General features: G+C 39.7%; 1 protein-coding gene across 3 annotated transcripts in view; it reads left to right on the forward strand.

Annotated features, from left to right (window-relative positions):
• Positions 1-17,361, forward strand: part of SPI (BEACH-DOMAIN HOMOLOG A1) — a 31,150-nt gene extending 13,789 nt beyond the window's left edge. For 2 of the 3 annotated variants that reach the window (XM_086590235.1, XM_086590236.1), the window contains 11 exons: positions 2,967-3,081; positions 3,336-4,513; positions 4,929-5,631; positions 5,724-5,826; positions 5,925-7,042; positions 7,175-8,825; positions 9,592-12,657; positions 13,489-13,797; positions 14,535-14,841; positions 14,949-15,095; positions 15,560-17,361. In XM_086590235.1, coding sequence (XP_086446361.1) covers positions 2,967-3,081; positions 3,336-4,513; positions 4,929-5,631; positions 5,724-5,826; positions 5,925-7,042; positions 7,175-8,825; positions 9,592-12,657; positions 13,489-13,797; positions 14,535-14,841; positions 14,949-15,095; positions 15,560-16,735 — 9,873 coding nt within the window. In that variant the 3' untranslated portion in view covers positions 16,736-17,361. The remainder of the gene's footprint in view (positions 1-2,966; positions 3,082-3,335; positions 4,514-4,928; positions 5,632-5,723; positions 5,827-5,924; positions 7,043-7,174; positions 8,826-9,591; positions 12,658-13,488; positions 13,798-14,534; positions 14,842-14,948; positions 15,096-15,559) is intronic. The other variant, XM_086590237.1, reaches the window with a different exon arrangement.
• Positions 17,362-18,068: the final 707 nt, after the last annotated feature.

The following is an 18,068-nucleotide window of genomic DNA, read 5'->3' on the forward strand; positions in this document are numbered from 1 at the left end:
GTTGCATTATGCGGACCCCCATTTTTAGTTGGTTTATTTTATTTAGTTATTTGCCATGTGGCATATTTTCATTGGTTTGCTTTGTGTCAGTTAGTATAAATAAGGGCTTGTAATTCAGTTTAGGGAGAGAGTTGATATTTAATAGTTTATGAGAGATTAGAAACAAAAGAACAACCCTTAGGGTTCTTGAATATTTTCAATAAAGTGTGGATTTTAATTAATGGTTGCTTCTGCCAATTGTTAATCTACATTACAAGTGGTATAAAAGAAGAAGCAAGGGGCTAGAAGAAGAGAAGAACTTGAGGAAGCAAGTGGTAGAGGCTACGTAGAGTGAAAGCGAATGGGAAGAGCCCTCCTAATTCTACGAGGAACAAAGCAAGGCATAAAGCCGTTTAAGAAGGAACGGGACTCATTCATACCAGTGGCAGGTGAGGAATGAATTGTGGAAGAAGCTAGCAGCTGAAGGGAGGCACAGAATGAGAGCTGAGAGCAGTGAGGGCGGAAGAGCCATCCGTTTATATAGGATAGGCCTCTCCACTCGACTGACTCATGGCAGACCGAAGAGAGCAAGGCAGTGACAATGGTGCTTAGACCACACCTCGCCAACCAACCCCGATCTTTAAGGGTGGCTAAATGAGTCCATGCTACATCAAAATTTGCTTATACCAGCGGAAGTTTTACAGAGATGATACAAGGTGATCGAAATAAGGAATTAATCAAGGAAGGTAAAAAGGCGGCTGATGCAGCTGAGAAGTAACAAAGTTATCTTGATTTTGGCAAATATTGGGTGTGAATGTGGGTAGAATTAAAGGTATGCTTTTGGAGATTATAGATAAAGAGGGGTGCTAAGAGCATCATCAATGCATTTTTAAATTCGATTTCTAATGTTACAAATATCAAAATTGGGCAATTTGTGTTGTCACTTCCAAATCCTAGTAATTGCTAGAATGCAAACAAAATTTGTATGAAATTTAGCAATGATTGGGATGGGACAAGTTTCACATCCCCATTTTTGCGAATAAAACAAAAAAAAAAAAAATTATCATATAATATGTAAAAGATCATTTTAAAAAGGAAAAAAAATTGGGATGGCACAAGTTTTCCCGTTTCATTTATAGATTCGAAACAAAGTGAAAGAACACATTGAAGCTTAAGATAGCAATTGCACTTTTTGATGGTTTGAAAAGCTGATGGGCCCAATTTTTTTTGGCAAATGCGTTGTTGATACTGTAACTGAAGGTAGCATGAACTTTGACAACATGAAGACAAAGAAGAGGAAGATGCCAGGTTGGATCTTGACTATTGTGGAGAGGAGGTGTTGACTGAGGGAGTAATGGATGAGGAATGGGGGCTGACCGGCTGTATAATTGAACCTATGATCAATCATTATGTAGAGGGGGAGAGAGTGTAGTCGTGTAGATGGTTTACAGGTTATCGGGTGGTCCTGTGCATGGAATCAGTGGTGGTGTGGTGCCTTGGTGGTGCTTCTTGGCCTTTGCACTGTTTTTCATTTTTGCCTTTATGGATTTTGTTGTTTAGCCTCTTTTTTTTCCTAGATTTTTCTTGTAGTTTTAATAATTATATAAGGTGCAATTGAGGTATCGGTTATGCTATCTGGTGAGACTCTTAGGTGATGCAGCTGCTGGCTATGTTCCGAAGTATTGATGTACTTTTAACAATTATCTCAATATACTATATTTTCTTGATAAGAAGTAAAGTATCAATAGGAATATGATTAGGTGGTTTCCAAGCTCAATTGGGATTAGTATATTTATAGTAATTATTTTTCCCCCTATTTAAGCAAATGTAAAGTTAGATACTTTAGTTCTTAATGTTTGTTTGGAGGATTAATTGAGAAATTCATTATCCCTTTTTTGGGAGTTGGAAACCCTAGTTGTTTGATTTTACTTTATTTTAGCTGATGTTGTTCTTTGTTGTTTTTGTGATTACACATCATGATGCCTTGTAGTTTTCGTGATGCCATTTTGAGCATACGAAGGCTTGTAAGTGAATTATTAGACTGTAGATCAGAAACATGATTATGAAATCAAATAAAACTTGCATATAATCAGAGTGAGAAAAACAGGAAGTAACTCAAAATAACTCTCATGAATAGCAGTAAAAATTATTGTATTGCTGATGGACGAGAAAGTTTGGAGAGAAAGGTGACAAAAAGAGGATATGTCCTTTGTTGGTTTCGGCCTTGTATCGCTCTATATATATATAAAGAAAATTAAAGTTTTGCATGATAGAAACTTCCTAAAAAAATGGGAGATGTCCTTGTAAAACTCTAACAACAGAAATTAGGCAATATAGAAATGCATCAAAAAGGCAACAATGTCAAAGAAACTTTTCCTAAGGTCACACCCTAAATCTAGATGGACCACATCAATTGGACTGTACATTCAGAAGTCATTGAAAGAATTGACTTATTCAAATTTTGGCAAGAATTTTTTCTTTCTCCATTTTGGGTCAGTAAAATTTGGTATCATAAGTAGAGAATGTTTTTTCATGAAAACATCTCATTTGGGTTAAGGTGCTATCTGGATTGCGCATGAACCTTACTAAAATAAAAATTTATGAGGTGAGTGGTGATGATGGTAATATCCTTCAGATTTTACTAACTACTGTGGGATGTGGGGTGGTGGCTTTCCTCAACGACTTGGGGTTTCCTATCACCACCAACCACGTAGAGCTTCAGTTTTGTTAAATGGATGCACAAACTGGGCACATCTCAAAACCAAATAAGTTGTTTTGAAGAGCTCTGCCCCAAAAAACAGTGCCACTTATGACAAGACACTCAAATAAATGAGTGAAGCACAAAATTGCCACTCTGCAATGTTGTTGATGCTCTGCAACAATCATATTCTCCATCTTTTCTGGATAATGGCTTTGATCGTGATTCTATTCACCTTTTCTCCATTCTAGAAAGGTTTTTTACCAAGTACAAATGCTCTTCTGTTCAGGTAAAAGTGCTGTTGATGGCTGTAAAAGATTTCAGTCCTGAATGCGGTGACCCTGCTTATACAATGGGGATAGTAGACTTGTTACTTGAATGCGTGGAGTTGTCATATAGACGTGGTAATTTTTTTTTGTGATTTCTCCATTTTTTTTCTGATAAAATTACTGATGAGAAAAACTTCATCAGCTGTCTTTGACACTCAGTGTCATGTTACAAATGCTTAGGTAAATTATTTCAAAATTTCATATGTTCTAGCTGCTTGTATTTACACTGCCATGTGTGCGTGTGTGTGCTTATGTGGAGTGTGTGTGTAGTTATTTGTATATCTAAATTTATACAACTGATATGGGAACAATTGAATTTGTTTTTGTAGACGCTGGTGGCACCAGGCTCAGGGAAGATATACATAATGCTCATGGTTATCAGTTTCTTGTTCAGTTTGCGTTGTTACTCTCTACCTTGCAAAAAGATCAGGGCGTTCACTCTGTCCGTTCAGATACTTCTGATGAAGTTTCTCGACCAGATACTTCTCATACATACTATACTGCAGAAAGAAAGGACACCAGAGAAAGAGGGGACTCCTCACAGTCACAGCTTTCTCCACCATTATTCAGGTTACTTGACGTTCTCGTTAGTCTTGCACAAACAGGTCCAAATGAGCCCACTGTATTGGTTGGAGGCAAAGGATCCAAATCAAGTTATGGCAAAGCTAGTGGCCATAGCAGAAGTCGTACACCATCTTCAGATAGACTAAGTGATGATATCTGGGAGAAGGACAATAGTAAAGTTAAAGATCTTGAAGCAATACAGATGTTGCAGGATATTTTTCTCAAAGCAGACAACACAGAACTGCAGGCAGAAGTTCTAAATCGAATGTTTAAGATATTCTCAAGTCATCTGGACAACTACAAGTTGTGCCAACAGTTGCGTACAGTGCCTCTTTTCATCCTAAATATGGCAGGCTTTCCTCCATCGTTGCAGGACATTATCTTGAAAATCTTAGAATATGCTGTAACCGTTGTCAATTGTGTTCCTGAACAAGAGTTACTTTCTCTTTGCTGCTTACTGCAGCAACCAATTACATCTGAGTTAAAGCATACAATTGTTTCCTTTTTTGTGAAGCTCTTGTCTTTTGATCAGCAATATAAGAAAGTTTTGCGAGAAGTTGGTGTTCTAGAAGTTCTATTAGATGACCTGAAGCAGCACAAATTTCTTTCTGGGTCTGAGCAATATAATAAAAGCACTGGAGAACTTGAGAGGAAGTCCAGTTCAAGCAGTTTCAAGAAGCACATGGATAGTAAAAACAGTATTATTTCTTCACCCAAGCTTCTTGAATCTGGTTCTGGAAAATACCCTTTGTTTGGAATTGAAGATACAATATCTGTTGCATGGGATTGTATGGTCTCCCTATTGAAGAAAGCAGATGCCAGTCAGTCATCTTTTCGCTTATCAAATGGTGTGACCATACTTCTTCCTTTTTTGGCATCTGATATTCACCGATCAGGGGTTCTACGGACATTGTCTTGTTTGATTGTCGAGGATGTTATGCAGGTTTGTACAGAGTAAAAATTTAATCCTTTCTTTTTATTTATTTATCTTTATTTTTTAAAATTTGAGCCTTTTTTTTTATTTATGTTTTATTATTATTTATTATTTGTATTATTTATAGTTAGCTTAGTTGGCAAACCTTTGGGTGACGATACCAGAGGTCTCGAACCCTGCTAGCAAGACTGAGTTACTGATCTCATTAAAAACCGACTTGCCAATCAAACAATATTTCTACTGCCTCCCTCGTTATACGGTTGGCATAAAGTCCTCCATTTCAGCTTTATCAAGTAGGCATCAAACAGTAACTGTCATTGTTTGCATGTATGCTTTGATTGGTTTCCATGCTGGCATGTTAGTTGTCTAAGACTCGGTGTAAATTATTCATCCACTAGATGATTTGATTTTCAAATTGTGCCAGACTCATCCAGAAGAATTGGGAGCTTTGGTTGAAGTTCTAAAAAGTGGGATGGTTTCAAGTGTTTCGGGATCTCATTATAAGCTTCAGGCAGATGCAATGTGTGAGACTTTTGGAGCCTTGTGGCGCATCCTGGGTGTTAATAATGCTGCTCAGAGAGTTTTTGGTGAAGCTACTGGATTTTCCCTTCTATTAACAACCCTCCATAGTTTCCAGAGTGATGGACATGTTGAAGATCAATCATTACTGGCGCACATGAAGGTTTTTACATTTTTATTGCGTGCTGTGACTGCTGGAGTATGTGGTAATTCTGTTAACCGGACCCGGCTACACACAGTAATATCATCACAAACCTTTTATGATCTTCTATCTGAGTCTGGTTTGCTTTGTGTTGATTGTGAAAAGCAATTAATCCAATTGCTTCTGGAACTTGCACTTGAAATAGTACTTCCACCATCCTGTGTGTTGACATCAGAAAGTACCACATCATCTGCTATGGCTGAAGCTGGGTCTGCTAATTTTCTTTTAAGTGCTGCATCAGGTTCCTTTAATCCTTCCAGGGAACGGGTGTATAATGCTGGTGCTATTGGGGTGCTGATTCGTTGCTTGCTGCTTTTTACTCCAAAAGTGCAATTAGATCTCCTAGCCTTCATTGAAAAGCTTGCTCATGGAAGCCCTTTCAATCAGGAAAACCTTACATCTATAGGTATCAAACCGAGCTTTTGTAACTCTTTAATTAAGACATTGCTTGTTCACAGTCTTCTTAAGTTCTTATTATATATTTGCTTGTAATTTTAGGATGCTTGGGACTTTTACTTGAGACAATTCGGCCTTTTCTTCTGGGATCATCTTCATTACTCTCTCATGCTTTGCAAATTGTGGAAGTACTTGGGGCTTACAGGTGGCTATTATGCATCTCCAGAAATTACTGATGCAGGTTTATTTTAATGTTTTTTTCCTTTTTTCTAAGCACACTGAATAGCATGTTTATGCTAACAGGTTGTCATCTTCGGAGCTTCGAGTGCTTGTTAGATATATTCTGCAAACGAGGCTGATGAGCTCAGGCCATGCTCTTGTTGCCATGATGGAGAGGTTAGTACACATGGAAGATATCACCACACAGAATGTTTCCCTGGCACCCTATGTGGAGATGGATATGAGCAAGTTTGGGCATGCTTCCTTTCAAGTATCTTTAGGGGATAGATCATGGCCCCCTGCTGCTGGTTATTCATTTGTCTGTTGGTTTCAGTATCGGAATTTCTTGAAAGCTCAGGGAAAGGAGTCAGATCAAACTTCCAAGACAGGCCCTTCTAAAAGGCGAAGCACCAGTAGTAAGCAGCAGATGCAAGGGCATGTTCTTCGGCTCTTTTCTGTTGGTTCACCAGATGACGGAAATACACTCTATGCGGAGCTTTTTCTTCAGGATGACGGTATTCTTACTCTTGCAACCAGCAACTCTTGTTCCCTATCTTTTTCTGGGTTAGAATTGGAGGAAGGAAAGTGGCATCACCTTGCGGTTGTTCATAGTAAGCCTAATGCTCTAGCCGGGCTGTTCCAAGCTAGTGTGGCATATCTGTATCTCAATGGAAAGCTGAGACACACAGGAAAGCTAGGATATTCTCCATCTCCGGTTGGAAAATCATTGCAGGTGACTGTAGGGACACCGATTTCATGCGCTAAAGTTCATGAGTTATCTTGGAAACTCCGCAGCTGCTACCTTTTTGAGGAGGTGCTCACATCAGGTAGTATTTGCTTCATGTACATTCTTGGTAGAGGATATAGAGGGCTCTTCCAAGACACAGATCTTTTGCGGTTTGTTCCTAATCAGGCTTGTGGTGGGGGTAGTATGGCCATCTTAGATTCTTTGGAAGCTGAGTTGCCTCTGGCATCAAATATGCAAAGGATCGACAGTGCTAGCAAACAGAGTAACCTCAAGGCAGATGGAAGTGGGATTGTCTGGGATCTGGACAGGCTTCGAAATCTATCGTTGCAGCATAATGGGAAAAAACTTATATTTGCTTTTGATGGAACATCATCAGAAGTTTATAGGGCATCAGGAACTTTGTCGATGTTTAATCTTGTTGATCCCAAGTCAGCAGCTGCTTCCCCAATTGGTGGTGTGTAACTGATAACCTTTTCTTTTTATGCCTTTTATTTATTCAATTCATATCACTTCTTTTGTTAGTTTTTAAATTTATATAGCGGATTGTGACCATTCAGCGTTTTGATAAGAAGTTCCTATGCTGTAGGCATACCTCGCTTTGGTCGTCTTCATGGTGATAGTTATATCTGCAGACAATGTGTTGTTGGGGATAGCTTACGTACAGTCGGTGGCATGACTGTTGTTTTAGCTCTTGTTGAAGCTTCTGAAACCAGGAATATGCTGCACATGGCCTTAGCTGTACTTGCTTGTGCTCTTCATCAAAATCCTCAGAATATACGAGACATGCAAGCGTATAGGGGATACCATTTGCTGGCCCTTTTCTTGCATCGTAGAATGCCTTTGTTTGACATGCAGTGTCTTGAGATATTTTTCCAGATTGCTGCATGCGAGGCGGCAGTTTCTGAACCGCATAAGACGCAACAAATTCATAGCATTCTTTCCCCTGTTGGCGTCAATTATGAAAGCAGCTACGAGCATCTTGCTTCTTCAAAATTTCCTGATGAACTTTCTTCAGCTGGATCTCTTGGAGATATGGATGATTTTTCTGTGCAGAAGGATTCACTTGGTCATATTTCAGAACTCGAGAATAATGATATGCCAACTGAAACCTCGAACTGCATTGTTCTTTCCAATTCGGACATGGTTGAGCATGTCCTGTTGGACTGGACCTTGTGGGTGACATCTCCTGTTTCCATCCAAATTGCATTACTTGGATTTCTTGAACGTTTGGTTTCTATGCATTGGTACCGGAATCATAATCTTACAGTCTTACGAAGAATCAACCTTGTCCAACATTTGTTAGTGACTCTACAAAGGGGTGATGTTGAAGTTCCTGTTTTAGAGAAATTGGTTGTTCTGCTTGGGGTTATCCTAGAGGATGGTTTTTTGGGGTCTGAGCTGGAACAGGTGGTCAGGTTTGTGATTATGACATTTGATCCACCTAAAGTGACACCAAGGCATCAAATCATTCGAGAGTCTATGGGGAAACATGTAATTGTACGGAATATGCTACTGGAAATGCTTATTGATTTACAAATGACCATAGATTCTGAAGAATTGCTTGAACAGTGGCATAAACTTGTTTCGTCTAAGCTGATAACATATTTCCTTGATGAAGCTGTTCATCCAACCAGTATGAGATGGATCATGACTCTTCTCGGTGTGTGTCTTGCTTCTTCTCCGACATTTTCACTTAAATTTCGTACTGGTGGAGGTTATCAAGGTTTGGCGCGTGTACTCTCAAGTTTCTACGATTCTCCGGAAATATATTACACCCTGTTCTGTCTAATATTTGGAAAACCTGTGTACCCAAGATTACCTGAAGTTCGCATGCTAGATTTTCATGCCCTTATGCCAAGTAATGGTAATTCAGGAGATTTAAGGTTTGTTGAGCTGTTGGAATCTGTAATTGTTATGGCTAAGTCAACATTTGATAGGCTCAGCTTGCAGTTGATGCTGGCCCACCAAACGGGCAATCTATCACAAGTTACTGCTAGCCTTGTGGCGGAGCTTGTAGAAGAAACAACAGATATGATGGGAGAGCTTCAGGGTGAAGCCCTTATGCATAAGACATATGCGGCACGTCTTATGGGTGGGGAGGCAGCATCTCCTGCTGCTGCGATGTCAGTCTTGAGGTTCATGGTTGATCTGGCAAAAATGTGCCCCCCGTTTTCTGCTATATGTAGAAGAGCAGAGTTTCTTGAAAGCTGTGTGGACTTATATTTCTCTTGTGTAAGGTATGCTAAAAGATTCCTTTAGTATGCTTTTTATTTAATTTGTATATATATACAGGAAGGTATATTGTGACACTTTAAATGACACGTTGTTGGGCGCAGATGGGAAAAAGTTAGGGGCTGATTTTTTGTGAGGATGTTTTCAGTATGAAGATCCTCACAAAATTCAGTCCATATAAAATGATTACCCTTATCAAAAGAATGTTGCAAAGTGAGTATTTGTGAACCATTAGATAAATCCTAAGCTTGAACAGGTTGGGCACATCCAAAGTGGTTATGTGATGATGATCTCCATGATGTGGAGAATGTACCCACAAAACATCAGCTCGTAACTTCTCTCAGTTTGCAAATTAAAAGTGTCATTTTCATATGTCATTTTAGTGTGTCATAATATCCTTGCAAAAACCAGCTATTGAATATGTATAACATCGTCAAAAGCTGTGTTAAAGTTTTTAGGATTAATCGAACGGTCCACACATTTCAACTCTTATGATATAGCTACACATTCAATTGAGCTGATTTTTCGTGTGTATGATCTTCATTATGAGGAGATTATCTCCCCAAAAATCAGCCCTTAATTCACATTGTAGGCACACTTTATATACGGGATTGTACATGGGCAGTGGCTCTATTACTCCTCTATATATGTGTGTGAATAAATATAAGCTCACAATCAATGGGATGAGATAGTCGTGTTTCGTGTTGACATCTTGCTTACAAGGTTACAAAATTATCCTTTCTCACTTCTATGCGGACTTTTACTTTTCAGGGCTGCTTGTGCTGTGAAAATGGCCAAAAATCTCTCTATAAGAACTGAAGAGAAGAACTTAAATGATTCTGATGACACACATAGTTCACAGCATACCTTCTCCAGCTTGCCTCATGAACAAGAACAGTCTGCCAAGACGTCTATAAGTGTTGGAAGCTTTCCTCAAGGGCAGGTAAGTACAAGTTCTGAGGAGATGTTTGGGCCCCCTAATTATTCAGTGCATGATAAAGACGAGGAGAAAATGCCCTCTTCAAGGAAGTCCTTAAATAAGACACTAGATGGCGTAGCTGGTCCGAAGTCTGAAGGTGTAGACCTTGATCAGATGTCTAAGGTGACCCGCAGCAGCAATGAACTAAACTCTTCTGATGCTAATGGAGTGCTGGATGGTGTTCATGCTAAAGAGTCTTTCAGTTCTGCATCTTTGACTGTTCCCAGTTCTCCTATGATATCTGAGAAATCTATTCCTAAAGTTCCCTTAACACCCTCTGCGTCCCCTGTGATTGCTTTGACATCTTGGCTTGGTAGTGCAAGCAATAGTGAAGTAAAATCTCAATCATTTGCTACCCCCTCAATGGCATCCTCGGTGTCTATCAGTGAATTTGATGCATCTCACGATTCAAAATCTAGTCTACAGGGATTATCTGCTGCAAACACATTTTTCGCTTTAAATCCTAAGCTGCTACTAGAAATTGATGATTCTGGTTATGGTGGGGGTCCTTGTTCTGGAGGAGCTACTGCTGTTCTAGATTTCATGGCAGAAGTGCTTGCTGATATTGTAACGGAGCAGTTTAAAGCAGCTCTGATTATAGAAAGCATTTTAGAAACTATTCCTTTGTATGTGGATGTGGATTGTGCTTTAATTTTTCAGGGTTTATGCCTTAGTAGACTGATGAACTTTCTTGAAAGGCGACTTTTGCGTGATGACGAGGAAGATGAAAAAAAGCTGGATAAGACTCGTTGGTCTCTGAACTTGGATCAGTTATGCTGGATGATTGTGGATCGCGTATATATGGGTGCTTTGACTAAGCCGGGAGCTGTACTCGGAACTCTTGAATTCTTGCTATCCTTGTTACAGTTGGCTAATAAAGATGGTCGGATTGAAGAAGCTGCTCCATCTGGAAAAGGGCTTTTATCTATAGCAAGAGGAACCAGGCAACTTGAGACATATGTACATGCTCTTCTGAAAAATACAAATCGCATGATAATGTATTGTTTCCTACCATCATTTTTGAATACCATTGGGGAGGATGATCTTCTTTCAGGAATAGTGTTACAAATGGAACCGAAAAAGATTTCATATCTGAATTCTTCACATGAAAGTTCAGGGATTGATATCTGTACAGTCTTGCAGTTGCTGATTGCTCATAAACGAATTATATTTTGTCCGACCAATCTTGATACTGATCTAAATTGCTGTCTGTGTGTAAATTTAATCACTCTCCTCCGTGATCAAAGACGATCTGCACAGACTTTGGGCGGGGATGTCATAAAGTACTTATTAGTGCATCGTCGTGCTGCATTAGAGGAATTGCTGGTTTCTAAAGCAAACCAAGGTCAACATTTGGATGTTCTACACGGTGGTTTTGACAAGCTATTGACAGGGAACTTATCTGTGTTCTTCGAATGGCTTCATAGTTCTGAAAAGGTGATCAACAAAGTTTTGGAGCAGTGTGCCGCTATCATGTGGGTACAGTATATTGCTGGGTCAGCAAAATTTCCTGGGGTTAGGATTAAAGGAATGGAGGATCGTCGTAGGAAAGAAATGGGGCGAAGATCACAGGAAACTTCAAAACTGGACTCAAGACATTGGGAACAGATAGGTGAGCGCAGATATGCACTTGAGTTGGTTCGCGATGCAATGTCAACCGAGCTTAGAGTTATCCGTCAGGATAAGTACGGATGGGTTCTCCATGCTGAAAGTGAGTGGCAGGCACACCTCCAACAACTTGTACATGAGCGAGGAATATTCCCAATGCGCAGATCCCCAAGTAATGAAGAACCTGAATGGCAGCTTTGCCCCATTGAAGGGCCGTATAGAATGCGCAAAAAGCTTGAGTGTTGTAAACTGAAAATTGATACGATTCAAAATGTTCTTGATGAACAATTTGAACCCAGTGGAACTGATCTCATTAGAGGAAAAATTGAGAATGGTTTTGATGCTTCTGAAACAGACTCCGATTCAGTTTTTCAGCTCTTATCTGATGATACCAAAAGGAAGTGTTTTGATGGTGGTGAGTATGATGAGTCCTTTTTTATAGACACTGATGATGTTAAAGACGGTGATGCAACTTCTGCTAGGATTGGTTGGAATGATGACAGAGCTAGCAGTATAAATGAAGAAAGTCTTCATTCTGCTCTTGAATTCGGTGTCAAGTCTAGTGCTGTTTCTGTTCCTATTACTGATAGCATCCACGGGAGATCTGATTTTGGTTCACCAAGGCAATCTTCTTCTGGAAAAAATGATGAAATGAAATCGAATGAGGATAAGTTGGATAAAGAAGTATATGATAATGGGGAATATTTAATCAGACCTTACTTAGAACCTCTTGAAAAGATCAGGTTCAGATACAATTGTGAGCGTGTTGTAGGTCTTGACAAGCATGATGGCATATTTCTAATTGGGGAGCTATGTTTATATGTTATTGAGAATTTCTACATTGATGAATCTGGATGCATATGCGAAAAGCAGTTTGAAGATGAACTCTCAGTAATTGATCAGGCTTTGGGTGTTAAGAAAGATGTTACTGGCAGTATGGACTTCCAATCAAAATCTTCTTCCTCATGGGGTGCAACAGTTAAAGTGTTGTCTGGGGGAAGGGCGTGGGCTTACAATGGTGGTGCTTGGGGAAAGGAAAAAATGTCTACTAGTGGTAATCTTCCGCATCTATGGCGAATGTGGAAGCTTGATACCATCCATGAGATTCTAAAACGTGACTACCAGCTGCGTCCTGTCGCTGTGGAAATCTTTAGCATGGATGGATGTAATGATCTTCTGGTTTTCCACAAAAAGGAGAGAGAGGAAGTGTTCAAAAACTTGGTCGCAATGAATCTCCCAAGGAACAGCATGTATGAATCTCTACTTCATATAAATAATTGATGTTAAAAGACTATTTTGGCATATTTGGTTTATGCGTAGTCCTGGGACTTTGGGGTTTCAATGAGGGATCTCCTCCTAGATACCAGTCTCGTTGATGCATATCTTACTAGGGGAAGAAGTAGAGGAAAATACATGTTCAATCTTCTCCTTTATGATAGATGAATTCTTGGGATATTGGTGAGGATGATTGCCTCGTGACATCCCTATCAATAGGTTATCAGGTCACTGTAAAATTCATAAGAAGCACCGACCACCATCTCTTTGTTTTTCTTTTAAAAATCTCAAATTCTACGGATAATAGATTAGACATACAAATATTTTGGAAAATGTGTTTCAGTGTAATTAGGAGTTCATGTTTCATGTGGTTAGAAGCTTCGTGATTGGTTGTTTGTTTTTTAGCTTGATCCTTTTGTTAGTCATTATCAAAATCTTTATTCTTCTCATGTCGACGTAGAGTCATATAAGCAATAAACAAACATGTTTTCTCTATGCCTATTACATAAGTCTAGATTGTAGTCATTTCTAGTGCTCTATGCCTGTTATGGGCTTCATCACTTGTTTTGTCACGTAAATAGTGTCACCAGATCCGAACCTTACGTGTAATGGAAATAGTTTTATGATGACTCTGTTTCTGTCATAAACTGACGAAGCCAAAAGTAGTTAGAGTGATGAGTAGTTTGGTTTATCTTACTACTATGCTCTACATTTTCTTTTTATGTGTTGTTTTAAATTTGACCTTGTATCTGTGTTAGAGATTGACCTTAGATTGTCTCTAATATTTGTATCCATTTCTGCAACAGGTTGGACACAACTATTTCAGGATCATCAAAACAAGAAAGCAATGAGGGAAGCCGTCTTTTCAAGATTATGGCCAAGTCCTTCTCCAAGAGATGGCAAAATGGTGAAATAAGTAATTTTCAGTACCTCATGCACCTCAATACTCTTGCAGGGCGTGGATATAGTGATCTCACTCAGTATCCTGTATTTCCATGGGTCCTTGCTGATTATGAGAGTGAGAGTCTGGATTTGGCAGATCCCAACACGTTTCGCAAGCTTGAAAAACCAATGGGATGCCAAACAGCAGAGGGAGAGGAAGAGTTCAAGAAAAGGTTTGCTATAATATCACTTACGATGTTGTCTTCCTTTAGTATTTGATTTTCACTTCTGTTAGTTTTTCTTCAATGAAGATTTTAAGACAGTTAGGCTTATGATTTCGATATTCCATGTTATTTTTTAGTTTTTTTCATCCATTGTTTGACAAATCTTCTGATTGCTTGTTCTTACCTTTTTGTGTTTAACCTGATCAAGTGAATTTGTTCGTTCACCTCCATCATCAATCTCTCGCCAATACTGTTTAACACCTCCCCCCCTCTTCTAGCATGATTCTTATAACTTATTAAGGATTTTGAAATCAAACAAAATAGATTCTGCTTAATGAAATTGCTCAAATTCTAGTTAATTATTTAAGGTCTGTAATCAACGTCATGAAGTGAAAAGCCTTACGTTCACCACATTTGGATATGGTACCGCTATGCATGTCGTTCGTTGCATCTGTTATGTTACTGGGGAACAATTCGCCTGTTTTATCTTTCCCTCTATTTATTTTCTTATTGTTATGTTGTCATCGTTATCATTATCATCACCACCACCACCATCGTTAGAATTAGTATTACTGTATTAGTCCATCACTATATTTTTTTCACAGGACTCAGTCGTTCTTCAAGTTTATTGTTCTCGCCTGCTTCTGTTACTTCTTTTTGTCTTATGGTCTTTAAGATACTAATGTTCTTATGAGATCTTTGTGCTGCCTCTGACCTTTTTCCTTTTCTCAATCCGTTTGTCACAGATACGAGAGCTGGGATGATCCAGATGTTCCAAAGTTTCACTATGGTTCACATTATTCTAGTGCTGGAATTGTACTCTTCTATCTTCTTCGTCTCCCGCCATTCAGTACAGAGAACCAAAAGCTACAAGGTGGTCAATTTGATCATGCAGACCGTCTTTTTAATAGTGTGAGAGACACATGGTTGAGTGCAGCAGGAAAGGGTAATACATCAGATGTGAAAGAACTTATTCCAGAGTTCTTTTATATGCCTGAGTTCCTGGAAAACAGGTTCGATCTTGACCTGGGCGAGAAACAATCAGGAGAGAAGGTTTGCCTGACACCTTTACCTTATTTTTGGCACCGTTGTTTCTACTTACCTGCCAACACCCTGTCAAGTAAGTTATTTGAGCAAGATTTGTCTGGGTGCCTTTTCAGGTTGGGGATGTTGTTTTGCCCCCTTGGGCCAAAGGTAGTTCCAGGGAGTTCATCAGAAAGCATCGTGAAGCATTAGAATCTGAATATGTATCAGAAAATCTGCATCACTGGATCGATCTCATTTTTGGATGTAAACAGAGGGGAAAGGTTGGTATTTCCCAGTAGTAGTGACATCTTCTTGTTGGTATCTGTTCTAGCGAGTCATCCCAATGTAATAGGCCTTAGGTACCAAACCAGTCTTCTTTCATTCTTCATAACATCAGACATCTGATGATGCCACTGAGACACGGCATACTGTTGTATTTCTTCCTTAGAGGTTTATAATCAATTCAATTGGAAGAACATTCTTGTTGGCTTTTGGTTGTAAATTTCCATCAATATTTGACTGAGGAAATCTCTCAGATGGGACCCATGGATTGATGGTCCTTTTGACTGAGGAAATCTCTCCGGTTGAAATTATGTGCTTGAAGAATTTTCTTTTTTCGTATTGGCGTGTCTTCAACATTTATGTTTGCACATGGATAACCGTACTTTATGTCTGACTGTACTATTTTGTTAAGGTTCTTTCCATTATTCTGTTTGTTTATTTATTTATCCTTGACTATCCACAGGCGGCTGAAGAAGCTGTCAATGTCTTCTATCATTACACATACGAGGGGAGCGTGGACATCGACTCTGTTACAGATCCTGCTATGAAGGCCTCCATTCTAGCGCAAATTAACCATTTTGGGCAGACACCCAAGCAGCTATTTCTTAAACCCCATGTGAAGCGTCGGCCGGATAAGAAGCTTCCGCTTAATCCACTTAGGCATTGTAGTCATCTGGTCGCGCATGAAATCCGCCAGACTTCGTCTTCAGTAACTCAAATCGTCACTTACAACGATAAGATCCTGGTGGCTGGTATAAATAACTTACTTAAACCCAGAACATACAGCAAATATGTTGCTTGGGGCTTCCCAGACTGTAGTTTGAGATTTATGACCCACGATCAGGACAGACTCATTTCTACTCATGAGAATCTTCATGGAGGTAATCAGATCCAGTGTGCTGGAGTTAGCCATGATGGTCAGACCCTGGTTACTGGGGCTGATGACGGTGTTGTCTGTGTCTGGCAAATCAGTAAGGAAAGGTTACGCAGCTTACGACGTCTACATTTGCAGAGGGCCCTATGTGCCCACACAGCCAAGATCACATGCCTCCACGTAAGCCAGCCTTACATGTTGATTGTGAGCGGGTCAGACGATTGCACTGTCATTTTGTGGGATCTCAGCAGCTTGGTTTTTGTGAAGCAACTTCCTGAATTTCCAGCACCAGTTTCAGCAATCTATGTGAATGATTTGACTGGAGAGATTGTTACAGCAGCTGGAATCCTGCTTGCTGTCTGGAGTATAAATGGTGACTGCCTTGCCGTTGTTAATACTTCTCAACTGCCATCTGACTTCATTCTTTCTGTGACTAGTGCAACATTCTCTGATTGGTTGGACACAAATTGGTATGTGACGGGTCATCAGAGCGGGGCTGTGAAAGTGTGGCACATGGCTCATTGTTCCGACGAAGCAAGCGGCCACAGCAAATCTCCCACCAGTGGAGCAGGGTTTGGCATTAGTGAGAAAGTACCCGAATACAGATTGGTCCTTCACAAGGTGCTCAAGTCCCATAAGCACCCAGTTACTGCTCTTCATCTTACAAGCAATTTGAAGCAGCTATTGAGTGGGGATTCAGGTGGGCATTTGCTTTCTTGGACATTACCGGACGAGAGTCTGAGGGCTTCATTTAATCAGGGGTAATGATAGTGATGATTCCCAGTGAGAGTCGAACTTCACACCTCCTGTACCAGTGCTGTGGCTGCTTTTCATAATTTGTCTAAGCGCTGTGTTTAGCTGGTCTTTGGCAAGGGAGTAATTCATGGGGTTTATCAGTCAAAGACGGAGCAACAGACCGAGCTGGCCTGGAAAACTATCGGGAAAGATGAAACTGACAGCATTGAACTCCCACTCGCCGCTGGTACATGTTTGATGTGGATCAGCGTCACCACATGCTACTTGTCGAGCGGAGATGAAGATAATGACATAGCATGAAAGGTTGGTGGCTATGATCAGTGGCAATCGGAGGCAAGTTTTTGAATGTGAACTAACATATTTGTTTTACTGGATTTTCATGTAAATATGGGTGACTAATTTTTGTACCAAACTTGTATAGTGGAAAGTGCATTGCGGAAATGTACGCAAAAAAGAAAGAAAAAAGAGAAAGTGATATTGCGGGGTTAACACAGTAGAAGATGTTTCAGTTTATTTTTTCAGTGTAATTTCATTCATGTCCATGCACCTACTTAAACCCCCTTTTTTCGTGGAACGTGTGATGGTTTCTGTTTCACTTTTTAAAATTTGTATGATAAGGCTTCTTTAGCGTCAAAGCTGCGCAAAGGATCGAGTGATTATTTTCTTTATATTATGTTAACAAATAGTGGGGATTGCTTATATGAGTTCCAATTGAACAAAATTATGAAGTATGAACATCATCTATTTTGCCAAGACAAAAGATAGAATTTAATTATGATTGTTGTTTTTATATTATTTACTCTTTTCAGATTGTAAAGGTGACGAACAGTTGTGCTATTTGAGTATTTTTATTGGCTTCAATACTTTCACCTTCCAATTATATGTCTACATATGCAGTGATTTCAGAGGCAGTGAAGGCCATCTCAACTGGCCTTAACGTTATCTGAATTGGTGTCCGGCACTCCACATCACCATCTCACTGCCTGTAGAATGAGTGCGCCCCCGTTCTGCATATCTAGGACCCTCCTATTGCAAATGCTATATAGCAGTTGAATTCTCCTGTAGAGGTTGGAGATGGTCTCTTACCCTAGCAACTGGTTCTAGTTTATATTTGGTCTAATTATGAAAAGATAGAGGTAGAATCAAACATACACTTTAGTTACAGTACCAAGAGAGAGTGTTGCATAACCGCAAGCAAAACTAGAACATACAAGAATATCAACGGCCTCACTATATTTGCACTTCAGAACTTCATAGCTTTCTCAAGGCACGCCTGCTCCCTGCATAACCTTTTATTATCTCAACATCCAACCTGCTAATTGATCAGTCACCCTCACACCCT

Source organism: Coptis chinensis, chromosome 2 (genome assembly GCF_015680905.1).
Source record: "Coptis chinensis isolate HL-2020 chromosome 2, ASM1568090v1, whole genome shotgun sequence".
NCBI lineage: Eukaryota > Viridiplantae > Streptophyta > Magnoliopsida > Ranunculales > Ranunculaceae > Coptis > Coptis chinensis.